This window comes from Berghia stephanieae, chromosome 14 (assembly GCF_034508935.2).
Source record: "Berghia stephanieae isolate SIO BIC M18660-M18661 chromosome 14, UCSD_Bste_1.3, whole genome shotgun sequence".
NCBI lineage: Eukaryota > Metazoa > Mollusca > Gastropoda > Nudibranchia > Aeolidiidae > Berghia > Berghia stephanieae.
The window spans coordinates 18,249,974-18,268,687 of NC_088373.1; the positions used below are offsets into that span (position 1 = coordinate 18,249,974).

The 18,714-nt window shown below is 37.0% G+C and overlaps 2 protein-coding genes across 3 annotated transcripts; both read right to left on the minus strand.

Annotated features, from left to right (window-relative positions):
- Positions 1 to 1,936: 1,936 nt before the first annotated feature.
- On the minus strand, positions 1,937 to 15,569 carry LOC144959682 (uncharacterized). 2 transcript variants are annotated; one of them, XM_078892361.1, is made up of 7 exons: positions 14,594 to 15,428; positions 12,335 to 12,385; positions 9,945 to 10,086; positions 7,604 to 7,734; positions 5,183 to 5,413; positions 2,990 to 3,228; positions 1,937 to 2,091 (listed from the first exon to the last, which is right to left on the minus strand). In XM_078892361.1, exons 1-6 carry the CDS (start codon positions 15,136 to 15,138, stop codon positions 3,039 to 3,041), a joined length of 1,290 nt encoding a protein of 429 aa, XP_078748487.1. In that variant the 5' UTR covers positions 15,139 to 15,428; the 3' UTR covers positions 1,937 to 2,091; positions 2,990 to 3,038. The 2 variants fall into 2 exon arrangements, with proteins under 2 accessions (XP_078748487.1, XP_078748488.1); XM_078892362.1 differs by having other exon boundaries at positions 1,937 to 3,228; positions 14,594 to 15,569.
- Positions 15,432 to 18,608, minus strand: LOC144959687 (general transcription factor IIH subunit 5-like). The gene is made up of 2 exons (XM_078892366.1): positions 18,401 to 18,608; positions 15,432 to 15,569 (listed from the first exon to the last, which is right to left on the minus strand). The coding sequence occupies exons 1-2, from the start codon at positions 18,506 to 18,508 to the stop codon at positions 15,462 to 15,464; spliced, it is 216 nt and encodes a 71-aa protein (XP_078748492.1). The 5' UTR covers positions 18,509 to 18,608; the 3' UTR covers positions 15,432 to 15,461.
- Positions 18,609 to 18,714: the final 106 nt, after the last annotated feature.

The following is an 18,714-nucleotide window of genomic DNA, read 5'->3' on the forward strand; positions in this document are numbered from 1 at the left end:
ACATTCGGTACTTGTGACGCACTTAGGCTGTGGACTGGGAACCCGTCAGCTGGGGGAGGGCAATGATTTCTGCCCCTGAGGGCAATTTCATCTACCACATCGTGGTTTACTCACTTTAACAATGCCACTATCACATTGTCTCATTCGTCTGAAATGCTTCATTCATTGTTTTGTTGCTAAAGGGGAAACCCGAAACTCCACAGTATGTCTTTGTCTTATAAATTGAAACTTACAATTGAATTCTTATTTTTTCAACCACATCCTGCAAATTCCCCTGAAGATAACCTGTTCACAGGACTGAATCAGTGAGCTTAGCTACACTTTTGTGCTTTTTCACCTACTACATAGCTTCTGCTTTCGAATTAGCTGAAATAATAAAACATATATTTGAACACATTTAGACCCGTCTAGCACGAATTCAACAGATTTGCCTTGCTCAATGCGATTCACAATGTAACCTTCATTTTCCCAGCAGGCCAAATGGAACCATATTTTCATTTTATACACTCCCATTCATCTATTAACACTATTAGCTGTCATTTGCATTTTTTGCTGCCGCAAATGGCAATTTGTAGGGCGATCCGCAAATTTTGGGAAAATTGGCAAATCGCGTGGCAAATTTTGGGGAAAAAAAGAAGCGAAAATAAAATAACTAGAAAAAAAAAGTGCGAAACTTGAAAAATGTTGCCTTTGATGAGTCTGACTGAAAATGTACGTTTGTGTGTGTGTCTGTGTGATTGTCTGAAAGTTTGGGCACATAAATCGCTTTACATTGTGTACATTAATAAATGTAGCCTCCTTAAATGTAATAAATTGTCTTTTATATATATTTTTTTCTGTATCGCGTGTTAATTTTTACTGAAACGCTTAGTTCTCCTCAGCAAATTTTGGTCTTTTTGGCAAATTTTGAGGGTTTTTTGGGCAAATTTTAGGTCCCAATTTGGCAAAAAATGCAGATGACAGTATTAGGCATCCTTTTTGTACTAACACTTACAATATCCTTCATTCCGTATAGCCAGGTTACCGAGTCGAGAGGGGAAATGTGTGTTAGTTACTTACTCCAGAACACAATGTCAGGACCAGAATGTTCACCAATCACTGTCTGACCTATCCACTTAATGTTATGACCATGCATAACACTGCTTGTACCTCTTAAGTTAATGTAACAGAATTGAGACAGCGGGTGGTTGGATGGGGGCATCACCCTTGAATCATATACCTATGATGTTCGCATGGGTGTACGATCCGATAGTGATGTCGTTTCTTCTTCTCTTTACTAGCCTATCCTGCTTCTTTGGTTTGTGATTGTATTTTTGACAGGGGATTTTTTTTTTCTGTAAATCTTCTGCCTGTTTGTTCTTGGTTATTTATAATTTAGCTTATGATATCTTTAGGTTATGATTTTGATTTACATTTGTACTATTTTTGTTAGATTGCTTGTTTTTTTGTTTCAGCGGTCTCTCATATAACCTCAATTGTGTTGGAAGAGACCTAAAGCAACAAACAAACAAACAGAATTGAGACAAACTACTAATAATATACTTTTGAAATGCTGTGATGGGATAAAACATTCCATGACTTCATCTCTAGTGATGACAAAAATGGCCAGGGGTGATGAAATCATGACCAAACTTGCCAGTTCTACAGACGATAACTTTCCTGCACTACAAATGATGACATTGCAACTTGTCTCCATGACAACGACGGCAGTATGGGATTTAAAATTTAATAAAAATTTTATCAATTTTCACCCAAACTCATCAACTTATTCAAAACAAAATTGCAAAAATAAAACATGGACAATAATAATGCTTTAAATTTTTAAAATTATTTTGTTGTTGTTACAATCAGTATCTGTAATGAATTAAAATATGTCGTAATAACCCCCCTTCTCCTTCCCCCCACCCAACAAAAACAAAAAACCAAGCCCAAGGAATAATGTTTCAACTGATTTTACTCAATGTCAAGAATAATCAAAATGAAACAAAATAAAAGCCCAATAGCTATTTGGAGCAGTAGAAGGCAAAAAACATCAACATCATACGCTCATTATAAAAAACAAAATGATACGCTCATTTATAAAACCAACATCATATGGGAGCGTTCACATATTACGTCATCAGCTAGGGGGGGGGAGGGGGGGTCTACCAAATGTTGACATGTGTTGACATGGGGGGGGGGGGGGGGGGGGGGGGTCAGACCCAAGATGATGTCATCAAAACATAGGCAAATTAAGCCTATTTCAAAGTTTGTTCCTTTCAAAACAGCTAAAGATAAATTGCTATGATGAGTACTGCCCATCTCTCAAGAAACAAGATGGGAAAGGGGTATCACTTCTCAAAAGGCGAACTTGCCTAAATGTTCATTGTATCACTCCTCGATCACAGCAATGAAAGACCATTCACGAAAATGCGGCATACAAGAAGAACAGCAAATGGGAGAAAATGATGACGATGAAGATGAAATTGATGATACTATTTATAGTACATTGCCAGAGGTCCAAGGCAGAAACATTTTTGAATCAATTAATTTTATGTTTGGAAATTGAAACAGAAATTCATTCCACTAAAGGACTAATATGCTATAAAATAATTTGCCTCCTATACTATTTTAAATTACACTTTCTGAATTTTTTTAATAGCACCTGCACCAAGTAGCCTAATTTAAATAATGTTTGTTAGATTTTATCTTTGCAAATTTAAATTTTATGTCCCCATTGTATCGTACAACATAAATTATCAACAGTTTCTGAAATTAATAAAATGTCTGAATGTGTTTTATCAAACGTTGATAATCAATGTTTATGGTTTGAAAAACGAATAATAAATATTGTGAAATTAAAGTTATCTTTTAGTTTTTATTAAATTAGATGACGTCATCATCTGTTGGGGGGGGGGGGGGTCAGGTCAATGATGACAAGTGATGACTTGGGGGAGGGGGGGGGGTCTAAAAAGGGCAAATTTTTGATGACGTAATATGTGAACACTCCCATATGTTCATTTTAAACAATCTCAACAGAGAAATGAATAGTGTATCATTCAGTGAAGTGCCTCCTCCAGATCCCTCATATCAACGGACTCAATATTTATGGTGGATGATGATCCATCGCTCCCACTGCCAAGACTAGTATTCTGGAAGCGATTACCTGCCTTGTTTCCACGCCCTCTACCTCTCCTTGGTTGAAAAGCTCTTTGGGAACCTCTGCCAAAACATATTGATGTAGGTACTCTGAAATTTGGGAGGAAAATTAAAGGATTGCGTTTTGAATGGTATCGCCTTGAATGATGCACAATATTATATCAATTCCCTTTCATAAAGGGATTTGCAATTTTTAACAAAATGGACTGTGAAAAAAAATAAATAAAGATTTTGCTTGAATCAATCTTAAAATGTTGAATTTCTTGGCTTTCCCAAGAGCAAATAAACTAGATTGAACATAGTGCTTACATTTCCTTTTTTTTCTTAACCATTAATTTACAATTTACGCCCTTAGAAGCCTGGGTGAGGTCAATGATTATTATTTAGGCTATTATGTGTAGCCCAAATAAGGCTGAATGGGGATATTTCTCTTTACTATTTAGGCCATAAGTTGTCCAAATTCGGTCACCCAAGTAAAACTGAAGTAATTCACCTGGTAATTTTCACCACTTGAATTTGAATAAATCCATTTATATATCGAGAGGGCATCCGAATCTAACTTGGTAAGTGCAAGGGGAGGTGATTTTGAGAAAATTAAATATTAAAAAAACTCCCCAAAAAACAGCGGCTTCTGCAACAACAAAAAAATAATGCAAGCGTAGATCACAGATCATCCCATCAAATAACATGATTGTGGTCAGTTTCTGTTGGTCAGGGGAGGGGTTGGATTATACAAAAGCTCAGGGCAGCCAGATGATTGTGGAACCGCGAATATCTGTTGTTGGAAGCGGTACCACGGGTACATGTTGAGGATGGGTGGGGCCCTTAGGGAGCGTTCACATATTACGTCATCAAAAATTTGCCCTTTTTAGACCCCCCCCCTCCCCCGTCATCATTGACCTGACCCCCCCCCAACAGATGATGATGTCATCTAATTTAATAAAAACTAAAAGATAACTTTAATTTCACAATATTTATTATTCATTTTTCAAACCATAAACATTGATTATCAACGTTTGATAAAACACATTCAGACAATTTATTAATTTCAGAAACTGTTGATAATTTATGTTTTACGATACAATGGGGACATAAAATTTAAATTTGCAAAGATAAAATCTAACAAACATTATTTAAATTAGGCTACTTGGTGCAGGTGCTATTAAAAAAAATTCAGAAAGTGTAATTTAAAATAGTATAGGAGGCAAATTATTTTATAGCATATTAGTCTTTTAGTGGAATGAATTTCTGTTTCAATTTCCAAACATAAAATTAATTGATTCAAAAATGTTTCTGCCTTGGACCTCTGGCAATGTACTATAAATAGTATCATCAATTTCATCTTCATCGTCATCATTTTCTCCCATTTGCTGTTCTTCTTGTATGCCGCATTTTCGTGAATGGTCTTTCATTGCTGTGATCGAGGAGTGATACAATGAACATTTAGAGCAAGTTCGCCTTTTGAGAAGTGATACCCCTTTCCCATCTTGTTTCTTGAGAGATGGGCAATACTCATCATAGCAATTTATCTTTAGCTGTTTTGAAATGAACAACTTTGAAATAGGCTTAATTTGCCTATGTTTTGATGACATCATCTTGGGTCTGACCCCCCTCCCCCATGTCAACACATGTCAACATTTGGTAGACCCCCCCCCTCCCCCCCTAGCTGATGACGTAATATGTGAACGCTCCCTTACTTGAATTGACTTTGCTTTGTTTAACGTATTTCTTCTGCACCGTAATCCCTCTATCTATGTTGTGCATTGTTCTATTATCTTTCCTAAAGAGCTTAGGTTGAAATGCTACTTTATAAAAAGTAACATTTGTATATTTAGTTTTCAGAGTGATGATATCTCAAATTAAGTCGGCGTCTAAGAGACTCGATGGGAGTAGATCTTTTCAAACCTGCCTGGCAACCCTGAAGCAACAATTTTTTAAAATCCCACATGGCGCTTGTAGGTACTTAACTCTTTCAGCACCATTGGCTGCACTGTGCGGCCAGAGCAGAATCTGTTCTACTATTTCAAAGTGAAATAATACAAACTTTGGGGCTGTCTGTGTCCTGATGCCATCCTTTCCTTTACAACGCTGCTGGATATTTTTCTCCTTCTCATCACTCGTTGTAGAAATGACAGAGCAAGAGGGTTCCATGTCCATAGAAATTTCATCCAATGTCTTGTTTTCACTTTCCATCTCAGTCAAATGTGACGCTGACGATGATGATGATGAAATTGTATCTGAATTGCTGAAGGGAGAATCCTTCTCATTTTCTGACCTGTGGGCCACAGAAGCAAATTGCAAGTGTTAAAAAAAAGAGAGAAAATGAAAAATCTCAATTAAAATCTATAGTGGAACCTCCCGATAACGATATGCCACGGGACCAAGTTTTTATGTCGTTATCCGGTGTCGTTATTTAGAGGTTTCCAAGATGGCGGACAAAGTGGGCGTGGTAAAGCCAGTTTTTATTAACATTGACAAAACAAACAAAACATTGTAGTGTATTCCTCTCAGAGGGTTCTTGTGCGTGTGTCTGGATGAGACTTTTAGGTGATCTGAACTGAGACATCTGTTCCCTATTTAAACCATTCCCCTTTGTCTTACTTTTTCTTATGTCATTTCAATTGTAAATCTAGAATGTTTTTAACTATCCAATTTTCTTCCTTTTTACTGGCGCTGATATGACATAGATGCAAAGCTGCCAACCAGTACGATAAAATCGTACTTAGTACGATTTGGCCAATACAGAAAAAGAAAAAAATCCAGAAAAAAAAAAAAGAAGAAAATCTGATAAAAATTATCTTGGGAGAAAATTTTCGCCTCAGTAATCTGCTTCTGTCACCACCTCCCCATCACTTATGCCTACCCAGTATGATGATAAAGGTAAGCTTCTCTTAGTATTACAGTTCTGACCTTTCTAGTACTTAAGTACATTAATAAATATGCCATTTTAAGACATGAATTGGGCGTCCGCGCCGCACCGCATATAATAATACGTTTTTTGCATTTTGAAAAGTTGGCAGCTATGTAGATGTGTCACAAGCGCTGTAAAACCCTTTAAAACAAACAAAAACAAGTAATTCAGATGCTGCTGAGTTAGATAAAATTCCTCCTCCCACAAAAACACGACTACTACTACTACTACTTCTATCACCACATAATATCACATTTTCCAAGATTTTGTGTTTACTTGCTTACACTTAGATTTATACCTTGGTTTGTATTAATGCATATCAGCCAAGATTCGTCAAAAAAAATCTGCGTTCTCATTCGTTCAAGCAGGAATCGTTTTTATAAACTTTGAGTACTCATACTCGGCATTGTTAGTATCAGATATCTACGAAAACTGCCGAAAATCACCAAAATGATGTCGCTATTCTGAGGTTTTATCAAAAAGTGCGTCGTTATGTGGAGGTTTTTTTTTTACTGATCTTAATAGAAAAAAAATCGGGACCACGGGCCAATGTCGTTATCAGGAGGTTGTCGCTATTCGGAGGTGTCGTAATCGGGAGGTTCCACTGTATTTCAAAAAGGTATAGAGCTTTAAGAGACTGTAACTAGAGTGCACTTCTTTTAAAATCTGGAAACTACTCTTTAGTCTATTACAAAGTACTTTTTGTTAGATCTAACAGACCCAGTTACTCAACCACTACTCAGTGGACAGAAAGAGAGGAGGAGGAGGAGGGGGGGGGGGGGGGGTCTGAAAAAAATCCCGACTTCACCCAGGATCAATCTCAGCCGCTTTACATGCGGCTATGTGCCCTCGTGGTATGACACTTGTTTTCGGATTGAAAGGTCCTGGGTTCAAGCCTTGCGCGGCGCATAGTTGAGTCCTTGGAAAAGGCTCTTTACACATTTTCTCACTGTAGCCAGATGTAAAATGAGTATTTAGCGATTAACAGCTTTGTGTCTGTTCGAAAAAAATCATAATACCGCTTAACAGGCATCAGGTCTTGCCCTAAATGTTAAATGTTGCTTTTGGACAGGAACTCCGTGTAAAACGCTTTGAGCATGTTTAGTGGATATTGCGCTATATAAAAGCTCAATTTTTAAACTATTTACTAACTAAGCTATCAGGACCCCAATTAAGCAGCAGTTCACATTGAGCGGCTTTCCAATTAGCAGCTTTGACTGTATTATTATTAGGTGAGAATTTATTCGTTATCTAAGGACGCTGATAAAATCTTCGTTAACTCACTAAATCCTAGAGATTTGGCTATTTTTCAAAATTCGAAAAAAAATGTATTAAAATGAGCATGTATACATACATTCAACTACCATTACATGCAAAAACGAAAAACGTTAACTTTAATAGTACGCCTATAATTTGTCTCAGAAAAATGTAATAAATAAGCATGGGGTAAACGTAACCCGGGTAAACTACGGATATAGTTGATGTTAGGGTTGAGTGAGTTAAAGAAATGAAAAAAACCCAGAAAAAAACCAAAAACAATGCTTTATTACTAACCTGTGTGATTGTGATTTGATTGGTTGATGAAACGAGAAGCTTGAAGGAAACTTGTGGACAGACACAAGGTGATCCTTTCTTTGATTGGAAGTCCGAAATTTCAGGTCACAACTGTCAACTAAACATCTGTACTGGAAATGAAAACGGACAAAAATAGATAAATAGTTGAATAAAAAAATGAAAATAAATTATGTCCTTCCGCCATGACATAAGATATCGTCGCCAAGGCATTCCAAAAAAGGAATATAGATAATTCATCAAACAAGATGTCTGATGTCAACAGGAATCACCCATGTTGTCCAAGAGAGCAAATTGGGAGTTAATAATCTTGCCCAAGGAAAAAAAAAAAAAGAAAGTGCCTGAAGCAGGGCTCGAACCCGAGACCTTCCGGGTCACAGTGCAATGCCTTAACCACTCTGCCACTCGCGAATGTAATAACAATGAATAGTGAAAATTAAATAGAGTAAAATTACTTTAAACCGAAAGAAGCTAAACCGAAAAATACCTTAAACCGCAAAGAATTTAATAAATTGTACTAGTTTCTTCATTATCTTTGTACTAATTCTTACGATGAACCGAAATACTTCTAAGCAGGACTTTCTTTAAACCGAAACAATTTGAGAGCACCTTCCCTTTTTCTCTCTATATTTTTCTTCAAAAATTCGGGAAGGAGGCCACACGTAATAATGCCCGGCGATATTAAACAGAGCGTAAGTATAAGATGAGGGTTATGGGTAGGGGGGGGGGGGGGGGGGGGGGGGGGGGGCAAACACTTCAATCACTGCACTTGGACTTGGCCAACACCACAGTCGCACAGACTGGAAAAGGAAGACAGCGGGTGACTGGCAGGCGAAAAATGAGGAAAGAGGGGGGGTTGGGGTGTAGAATTACGCAAGCGAGATGTTCTCGCGAGTTTGGAACTGACTGGATTTTCAACACGACGATAAGGAGGGGGGGGGGGGGGGGGGGTAGACAACTGACCATTGAAATGACATTTCATTTCCACTTTGTTTAAATGTGTGTGTGAGGGGGGGGGGGGGGGGTTTCTATGTAATTAGGCCTTTTAACCTAATGGCTTTTCAACAAAAGAGAGATGTGTAGTAGACAGCTTAGCATTGACACGCCTTTTCATTTCCATTTCACTTCACCTCTGAGTAGCTGCCATCATTCATTATCAATTATCGCACAAGAACGTTCGATCGTATTTTAGCTTTGCTAAGATGTCTAAACTAAAAGAAAGCACTGTGCTTACACGTTTGAGTTTAAAATCAAAATACTATGTGAAGTCGATGAAAAAAAAGTTGATCAAGACGGAGATATGTAAAATACACGGCATCCCGAACTCAACTCTTTCAACAATTTTGAATTGAAAACGAAAACCCCAAAAATATTTTTAAAACACACACAAAAAAAAAAAAAAAATAACAATAAAAAAAAAAAAATTAATGGTTACGAAGATGGCATTTATTCAACAACTCCATTTAAGGGGAAACCCATGATACGATTAAATGAGCAAATTCCTTAAATAGTTACTACCCTTGAAAAACATTGCAAAACGGGAACTTGCTTTAAACCAAAATGGTTTAGAAGGTCCCCAAAATTTCGGTTTAAAGTAATTCTACTGTAGATGAATGGTATAAAGAAAGGATAAACACTACCTCTCCTCCCCCAACCCCTCTCTCTCTCTGATCCATGATATGTTTCAATAGGGGAAGAAAAGATACGTCGCACCTTATACTTTTCCAGTTCCAAAATCCATGGAAGTGTGTAGGTAACCAGTCCGTCAGAGGACTAACAATGAAAAAGTTAGCTATCGAATCATCATGTCGCATGACTATGTTAATTTTTAGTACAGACAGATTCTAAGGTACAACCTAACCACCACAAAACAAAAGACAAAAAACCCCCCAAAAACAGACATAAACAAAAATGATATAGGCCTACTCTAAAAATAAAAGAACCCAAACACACACACAACACAAATTTTCATTCATTTCAATAGGATTTAAAGGTCTGATGTCACATCTGCCCAGCAACGAGCAGCTTGGTTCTAAACAAAGAAAATCGGTACTTTTTATTCTTCATGTTGGCTAGAACTTTTCACATGTCATGTGATCAGAATGTATAAAAGTCAAAACTTGATCAAATTTATAATGCTTTTCTCCTCTAGATACATTTTTACGCTCGTTGGAGAAGTATTTCATAAGGGCGTCCGCCATTGTTCCGATAGTTTAGAACGAGTTACTAAGTTACTATACGTCATTACGAGGGAAGTGACGTCATGACTGTTGAAGCCTATTTCACCCTTAAAACTAAAGCTTGGAATAGCTGGAGTCCTTACCATGTCAATTCTGTTACTTAATATAGCAAAGTAAGAGTCGTGGTTTTCTTGTAGATGGATATCTAGCAGGAAGCTGGAGACAAAGACACGTCTACACGTGTCACACATGTAGTTATGGCAGTGATGGTAATGGGACTCGTAGCTGAAATATAGATGGGGGGAAGAAAATGAACCATGGATAATGTGGGTAATTTACACAATTATTGTGGGTGGAAAAATATGTTTAAAAAATCAATAAGAAGTAAATCAAAATCCTTCTTAAATAGATTAAAAACTTTTTTTCTTCTCAAAATCAGAACTGTAGTCTGTGGAGACGGAGTTACCCCCAGTATCTAAAGCATGAAATGGACAACAGCAATTCCTTGCAACATGGAAAGGGAAAACAGACAGGGGGGGTGGGGGAGATCAATCTCAGCCCCTTGGCGTGTGAAGCAAGTACTTTAAGTGTGGCTATGTGGTCTTGTGGTACAACACTCGCTTTCAGATCAGAAGGTCCTGGGTTCAAGCCTCGCTCGGCGTATAGTTGAGTCCTTGGAAAAGGCTCTTTACTCACATTTTCTGACCGTACTCAGGTGTACAATGAGTACCTGGCTGGGGGGAGGGGGGGGGGGGATAAGAGACACAACAAGTGTCCTCTGTGACCACCATGGGAGGTCAGCAAACCTAATGTAAAAGTCTACCAGTTTTTGTTTTTTTTGTTTTTTTGTTTGTTTGTTGCTTCAGGTCTCTTCCAACACAATTGAGGTTATATGAGAGACCGCTGAAACAAAAAAACAAGTAATCTAACAAAAATAGTACAAATGTAAATCAAAATCATAACCTAAAGATATCATAAGCTAAATTATAAATAACCAAGAACAGATAGGCAGAAGATTTACAGAAAAAAAAATATCCCCTGTCAAAAATACAATCACAAACCAAAGAAGCAGGATAGGCTAGTAAAGAGAAGAAGAAACGACATCACTATCGGATCGTACACCCATGCGAACATCATAGGTATATGATTCAAGGGTGATGCTCCCATCCAACCACCCGCCTACCAGTCTTCAAACGGCATTTAAAAACCAATCTTTTTCACTCTACTTTTCGTGATTCTCCGTGAACTTCAAACAAGATATGTGTATGACTGTTGCAGTGATTTTGTAGTCAAATGAATGAACATGTGTGATACCAAAATAACTATTGTAAAGCACCTCTGCGCACTATTTGTGGATGCTGGTGGTACAGTAGAACATGACCATAGCGGCACCCGCTTCAGCAGGACCATCGCTACAACGGGACCTTACACAAACCCCGCTTTTTTTTACTATATAAATTCAATAACCTGTGCTTGGGTTTAGCGGGTCAAGGAAAAGCCCAAACTTGCTTACAGCGGGAAAAATTGAGCAAGCTGTAAGCGCCGCCGTGACTCAGCGAGTGACGTAGACTGGGCTCTCTCCCGCCACCCACACACGCCTCCGTCTGCCATTTCGCTCGTGTCTTCACACACACCTCTCGTGTCTACCCGCACTTCTTTTGCCGCTCGCTCTATTTCTTTATATGCGTTGATTGGTCAGTCTTGCGATGATTAATTAAGTTGGGGCACAAGATGACGCCGTGTGTAAAGCCCTTGGCCAATTAGAGAGAAGAGGCTTGTGCGTACATTTTAATCCAGATCAGCCCTATTACATACTATCTATTACTATTATGCCATTCCTCATTCATTGCAATTGTTGCTGCTCAAGCATACACATCACTCGCACTCGTTTGTATCGTAGTCCTTCCTGCCTAAATCCCCCCCACCCCACCAAAAAAAACCCAAAATTTTATTGACATTCAAGAGAGGTAATCATGGTTATTTTTGGGACATTTTCCCCTGCTTTCCTATAGCGGGAACTTGGCTACAGCGGGATTTTTCTGCTGGGACCAAAAGTCCCGCTATAGGCATGCTCTACTGTATATCAAATAATAATTATAATTCATAATAATATATAGCTAGATCACAAAGCCGCACAATGTTATGAGGAATGACCCACATTGTCTTGATGAACAAAGTGTGAGTTCATAATCTTTGAGAAAAAAATATTTAGAACTGATAAATGTAAAAACCAAGCCTTGAACTGTGGTCACCAAAACTACATCTATATAATAATAATAATAATAATGATAATAATAATAATAATGATAATAATAATAATAATAATAATAATAATAATAATAATAATAATAATAATAATAATAATAATAATAATAATAATAATAATAATAATAATAATAACAATAGTAATAATAATAATAATAATAATAATAATAATAATAATAAGAATAATAATAATAACATCTTATAGAGTCATTCATCTAAAAGTAAATAACAAAGTCCATAAAATTTCAATGTCATTCTCAAAACTTACTTGGCCAAAGAAGTTAAGACTTGCCCACACCCATGCACACCACAAGGAAACCTGTATCAGATTGAAAGTTAAGATTAGACGTCTATGTTCTATTCGGAGTTATCTCAATTTTTGATAAAAGTTAGGAAGAATGAGCCAAGAAAACTGAAGTTATGAAAAAGAATAAAAAACATACCAACACCCCCTTCCCTTCCCGCTTTAAGTCAACCCATTGAGACTGTTCGTTTCTAGACTTTAACTCACTCAACCCTAACACTGACTTTATCCGTAGTTTACCTGGGATACTTTTACTCCATGCCTATTTATTACATTTTTCTGAGGTAAATTATAGGCGTAGTATCAAGGCTAATGTTTTTAGGCTTTCCATGTTAATGATAGTTGAATAAAAGTATCTATATACCTAGGTACATGCTCATTTTAATAGAATTCTTCGAATTGTGAAAAACAGCAAAAATCTAGGATTGAGTGAGTTAAGAAAGGCTGACTCAGAGTGAACGAAGAGAGACAAATATGTGAGGTGTCAAATTTATGTCTTACCACAAAGACAATTCATAATTCACATGGCTGCCTTGCCACATGATCTGAATCCGAGAATGAAGATCAAGAAATTGTCACTCAAACAAAACCTGCCCCAATCAAAGCGACTGAAGCTATGTGTTAAAAAGTGCAGCTATGCGGTCTAGTCGTATGACACTCCCTTTCAGATCAGAAGGTCCTGGGTTCGAGCCTCGCTCAGCACAAAGTTGAGTCCTTGGAAGAGGCTCCTTACTCACATTCTCTCACCGTACTCAGGTGTAAAATGAGTACCTGGCCGTTAACAGCGTTGTCTGTGTCGCAAAAAATTGTAATATCACCTTGTTGCTTTTCGTCAGGGACCCCCTGTAAAGCGCTTTGAGCATGTTTAGTGGATATTGCTCCATATATAAAAAGCTCAAAGATCAAGCAATGAATACCCTTCATAGCTTTGCCAAAGAAAACCCTGAAGGGGATGGCTTGTTTGACGTCACTGCCCAAGCTGACTGATTGTACAAGACCTTTCCTGGAAAACAGACAACCAATACTAAATAATCTTTAAATTCAAAGGTTAAAGCCAGAAAAAAAAAATCTTCTCGTCGACCTCAATATCAACCCCGATAAGAGTCCCACATAATGCCCATTAAAACAGTCTTTTAGTTCAGCATTCACATTTATTCCCTTTCATTTCTATTGTTCCTGTATTATATACTAACATTTAACTGCATTGCTGTACCTATTAAGCAAATAATGAGGCCATTCATACATAAAAATAAAATTCCTTTATTCATCCCATAGGGGAAATTTGTCTCTCGGGTCTATTCCAAAGGAATAGTGCAGTGCTGCAAATTGAGCTAGGGCGAGGTGACTTGCTCAAGGCCATACAGCGCAGCGGTGAGTGATCGAACTCGGTACCTTTCGGGTATGAAGCAAAGACCGTACCGCTGAGCCACTCTGCCCCGAAGATGTATATCGATTCAAATTCAATTGTGTATTTCAAGAGCTAAGGTCATCAATATCTAAATAATACACTTTTTACTTAGTAAGTAGTATTAGTCTGTTGACATCTTCAATACTCATTAAACCAATTGTGCGATCACAGTCAGTCATTGTCTTTGAGTAACTTGGTCGTACAGAAAATAATTAACATCCTCAGGTAGAGTGTTTCACAAGCCCAATACAAAACTTTTCTATCCCTTCCTCTCAAGTTAGTGATTTTATTCTTCCTTTTTATGTTTAACAATGTCAGTCAATAGTCTTGAGTTCACCTTAAGCAGATTTCCTCATCGAAGCAGCCGTTGACTTCATCAAAAATTTGGTAAAGTAACGAAGATAAAGAAGGAAAATAAAGGAACTGGTGCCAGGTTTTCTTACAGACAGTAAATAAACAAATACCAATCAAGATGATGTAGGTTATTATAATTTGTTGTGCTCACTTATCACCCTCAAAAAGACTGTTGTCATTGATTTTGTCATTATTACAAATATCAATAACAAAATAAATTCGTTATTCTCAACAACTTATCATCATCACCAATATTTCTGTTTAATTTTTGCCATCATTATGTTAATTTCCTTTAGTTTTGACCATATATATCTAGTTTAAAAAATCCTATTTATCTTTAAAAATTAATATTTTATAAACTTTATCTATCTTCAATGACATGTTTATATTTTATGTTTTTAGCTTCATCCAACCACACATTTAAATCTATCCCCCAGTAAATTACAGTAACTTTAACTAACCTTTTCGTGGCACCTCCTTCCTCTGTCTGTTCCACGGTCATGACATTACTCTTCCCATTCGACCAATGTCCCTCAAGGTCATCACCGCCATCATCCAAGACTGTCTGTTTGACAGCGTAATTTTCTGTATGGACTTCAACACCACCATCGTCATCAATGTCATCCCCATTAACGTCCCAGTCATTATATCTTCCAACGACACCCCGATCCACAGGACAAAACAGAACACGTGGTCTCCAGTCTTTGATATTGCTTCTTTTCCTCTCATCCCTGGGGTCACAATTAGGTAAGTGATTGTCACTAGCAGCAGGTGTCACATTCAGCCTCGTGGCCTTCCACAGACCAAGGAAATAATCCAAATTTTCATGACTTCCCCCAAACAAAGTCAATAATTTATCCACATTCAAACTGCTGTCATTATCTTCTCCTTCAGACAATAAACCAAGAGTTTCTCGCTGACAAGTGTCATCATTTACCCTCTTCATACTTTTACTCTGCACATCATCATCATCATCAGCCAACATCATACAATTACTGAAAGACATTATGATGAATGTCCTTGTCACAAATCCAGTTATTATGAACTGCACCGAGATCTTATTTAAAACTGTATTAACATACAACTTATTTCCTACAAACCCTGGCTAAAATTATAATTTTACTTTTTTGCTTCTTTTCCGAATAATGTTTTTGAATAATCAACCAACAGCTCCAGATATAAATCTTTTACTGTTATGAACTTGGATAGCAAAGAATTGCAACCTCTTCCAAAATTGACGAACCAATTGAAATATGTGAAGTAACAGTCGTGGGGTAATATGTATCTATACAAGAGAGCAATACTGTAAGAATATTATTTGTTCTTAACCTATTTCTCAACAAGAGAAAATGACATTTTGTCCATCAGCTCGTCAATCCTGTCCTGTAGAATTTCAATGATTTCCGATGCTATGAACAAATGCGTGTCATCCAAATCCTGGTTTAGAGAAAAATGAGTGAAATTGAAATTAAAATTTAATCAAAATGTTTCCATCAAACTTATCATATCATGGCTAAAAAAAGAGTGAAAATGGAGAGGCTTCGTATGGGAACAAAACAGACAATGAACGTTTCGGGTACAAACCCTTCGTCAGCACAACAATACACAAATTAACGTGGAAAACAAAATAACTTATATCGTCTGTACTCATTTGAGTTTCAGCACTATTTACTTTCATTTTGTGTTTAAAAAGTATTAAATATCATTTGATAGAATTACCACTGGCATTTTTTCAGATTATTTGGTATTTTTCACGCCTACTTTGGCATTTTGCATAACATTTTTTTTCTGCCAACGTGTCTGGCAATAACAAAAAGCCTAGCCTTTTCTTATTGAATTGCCAGATAGTGTCTGGCAATAATCGTTCATGTTTTATGTCGGTCAAAGGCTTCTATTAGCCTGACTACATTATCTATGAAACATTTTTAAAATGCCGACAATAAATAAATATTTGAATTGAATCGAATTGTTCATCGTTATTGACAGGCATGTCTGGCAATATAACGACAGCGCACCTCTCTACTCTACTCTCTTCTTATGAAGGCTAGCACTATTCAGTATCTGATACTGAATAGTGGTTTTGCACTATTCAGTATCTGATACTGAATAGTGCTTTTGTACTATTCAGTATCTGATACTGAATAGTGGTTTTGCACTATTCAGTATCTGACACTGAATAGTGGTTTTGTACGGTGTTTTTTTTTTCCGAAACCTGACAAAGTTATGGGAAGAGGACAGCTGTGGGAGTGAATATGGGACTCAGAAAAGTGTACACCAGTGGGGAGTGAACCGGGGACTGGGTTTCGGCGGGTTTCGTAATAAAAAGCAATTACTTTTTACGAAACGCGACGACACCCGGCAATATCCGACAAAGTTATGGGAGGTAGGCAGCAGCGTGTGTGTGTGTGTAGGGGGGGGGAGGGGATGAACCTGAGATTCAGGGAAGTGTACACCAGTGGGGAATGAACCTGGGACTCTGGGGGGGGAATTACTTATTTACGAGACCCACCAAAACCCGACAAAGTTATGGGAAGCAGGCAGCAGTGGGGAGTGAATCTGGGATTTGGACACTGATGAGGATTGAACCTGGGACTGCGAGAGGCTGATTCCAGTGGACAGTGAGCTTAGAATGTACTTTTATTTCGAAACCTACCGAAATTTTCAAAAGTTATGGGAAGTGGGCACCATTGGGCAATGAACCGGGACTCAGGGAAGTGCACACCGGGTGGGAGTGAACCTGGGACTGTGAGAAGAGGATATCAGTGGAAATGAACCCGGGACTAGGGAAGATGGATACCAGTGGGAAATGAAGCCGGACTATGGGAGATGGGTACCAGACGAGAATGAAGCAATTACTTTTTACGAAATCCGCCAAAACCCGCCAAAAAACCATAGACTTAGGTTTACTCCCCAATAGTGTACACTTCCCTGAATCTCCGGTTCACTCCCCCACTGTTGCCTACTTTCTTTCCATAACTTTGTCGGATATTGTCGGGTTTCGTAAAAAAGTAATTGCTTTTTTTTTACGAAACCCAGCCCCAGGTTCACTCCCCAACGGTGTACACTTCCCTGAGTCCCAGGTTCACTCCCCACTGCTGCCTACTTCCCATAACTTTGTCGAGTATCGGTGTGTTTTGGCAGGTTTCGTAAAAAAAGAAACACCCCTAACAATACCACGTGTATTCAGTAAATAGATGTCAATTGTAGTCTAATATTCAGTATCTATTTAAATTATTATATTATTATTATTATTATTAATCACGTAAATTTTAATATAGTACGGCAATTAATTCACGGAAGTACATCGCTCAATCAAAAAATGCAGAAAGTCTGCCCACATATTTATAATGAATCGGGTTTGCCTTAGATGACAAAACAAACAAACAAACAAACAACAACAACAACAACAACAAATGAGACAAACAGAAAAAAACAAGATTTTTAAAAATAATGAACAATAGAAGAGCACAATAATGAAAAACAACAACGAGAAGATAACACATAAAAGATATTCGTAATAAATCGATAACTGATTAAATTACTCCAACTACTTGATTAAAAAAAAAATCATCATAATCATAATAGTGATGATGACGATTAAAACAACAATAATGATAATAGTAAGTAAGTAGAAATAATAATAATAATAATAATAATAATAATAATAATAATAATAATAATAATAATAATAATAATAATAATAATAAAAGTACAATAGTAATATTAAACATTAAAGTATATTACAAGCAAATAAAATTATAAAAACAAAAGTTTAAAAAATATCAATAGACAGAAGGAATTAAAAAAATAATGGGAAAAAAAAAACAAGTTACCCCTACCGGGATTTGAACTCTCGAACTTTAAAACTCAAGAGTCAAAACAGCTTATATCCACCAAGCCATGGTGTCACTAAACTCTTAATGACATTTAATCATGTCTATTTAGATATTTAAAAATGGATTTGAATGCCACTCTTATTTTGATATTTTGAACTATGTTAATTGCATAAAAGCAGAAATTTAAAAAAAATTACGATCAAAATATTTTTACAGCTTTGAATCGGGCTGTCAGTTAGTGCATGTGTTCAATCTGGAAGTAGGTCAACAGTTTATTTCCATTCAACCGAGATTGTCGCACTTTTCACTCTCTCTATAAAAAAAGTATCTGATACTGAATAACCACTTCCTCTTATGAATATGAAGTAACATTGACAACTGCACTCGCTGAAAGTTTGCGAATATTATACAATAAACACAATTATATATAACCTGTAAAACAAATTTCCGGCCTAATTCGTCCTTGTCATCCAAATGTAACAAAAACTGTTTCATTGCGGGGTCGCATTCGACCAAAACTCCCTTCGTCACATTCACCATCTTTCACCCGAGCTATAGTGAGACAGTGAGACATTTTGCCCCGATCCACCAGATGGCGCTACCGGTCTGTGGCAATGGCTCGAGAATTATTCGGAGCCTGGTTTTCAGAATAATTTAGCCTTATATTATTATTTCTGCAACTGTTAGATTTTATGTAAACATATTTTCAATACTGAAAGTGTATTGCCTACAACTCAAACTACAAA

Bases quoted from the DNA above. Each gene is read 5' to 3' on its own strand.
- LOC144959687 (XM_078892366.1), bottom strand. From the start codon at position 18,508: ATGGTGAATGTGACGAAGGGAGTTTTGGTCGAATGCGACCCCGCAATG. The intron at 15,570-18,400 runs GTTATATATAAT...TCTCTAAACCAG, and splicing joins GCCGGAAATTTGTTTTACAG to GATTTGGATGACACGCATTT.
- LOC144959682 (XM_078892362.1), bottom strand. From the start codon at position 15,138: ATGTCTTTCAGTAATTGTATGATGTTGGCTGATGATGATGATGATGTG. The intron at 7,735-9,944 runs GTAAGGACTCCA...TTTCATTTCCAG, and splicing joins TAAGTAACAGAATTGACATG to TACAGATGTTTAGTTGACAG. The intron at 3,229-5,182 runs GTTTGTATTATT...CCCAAATTTCAG, and splicing joins AGGACACAGACAGCCCCAAA to AGTACCTACATCAATATGTT.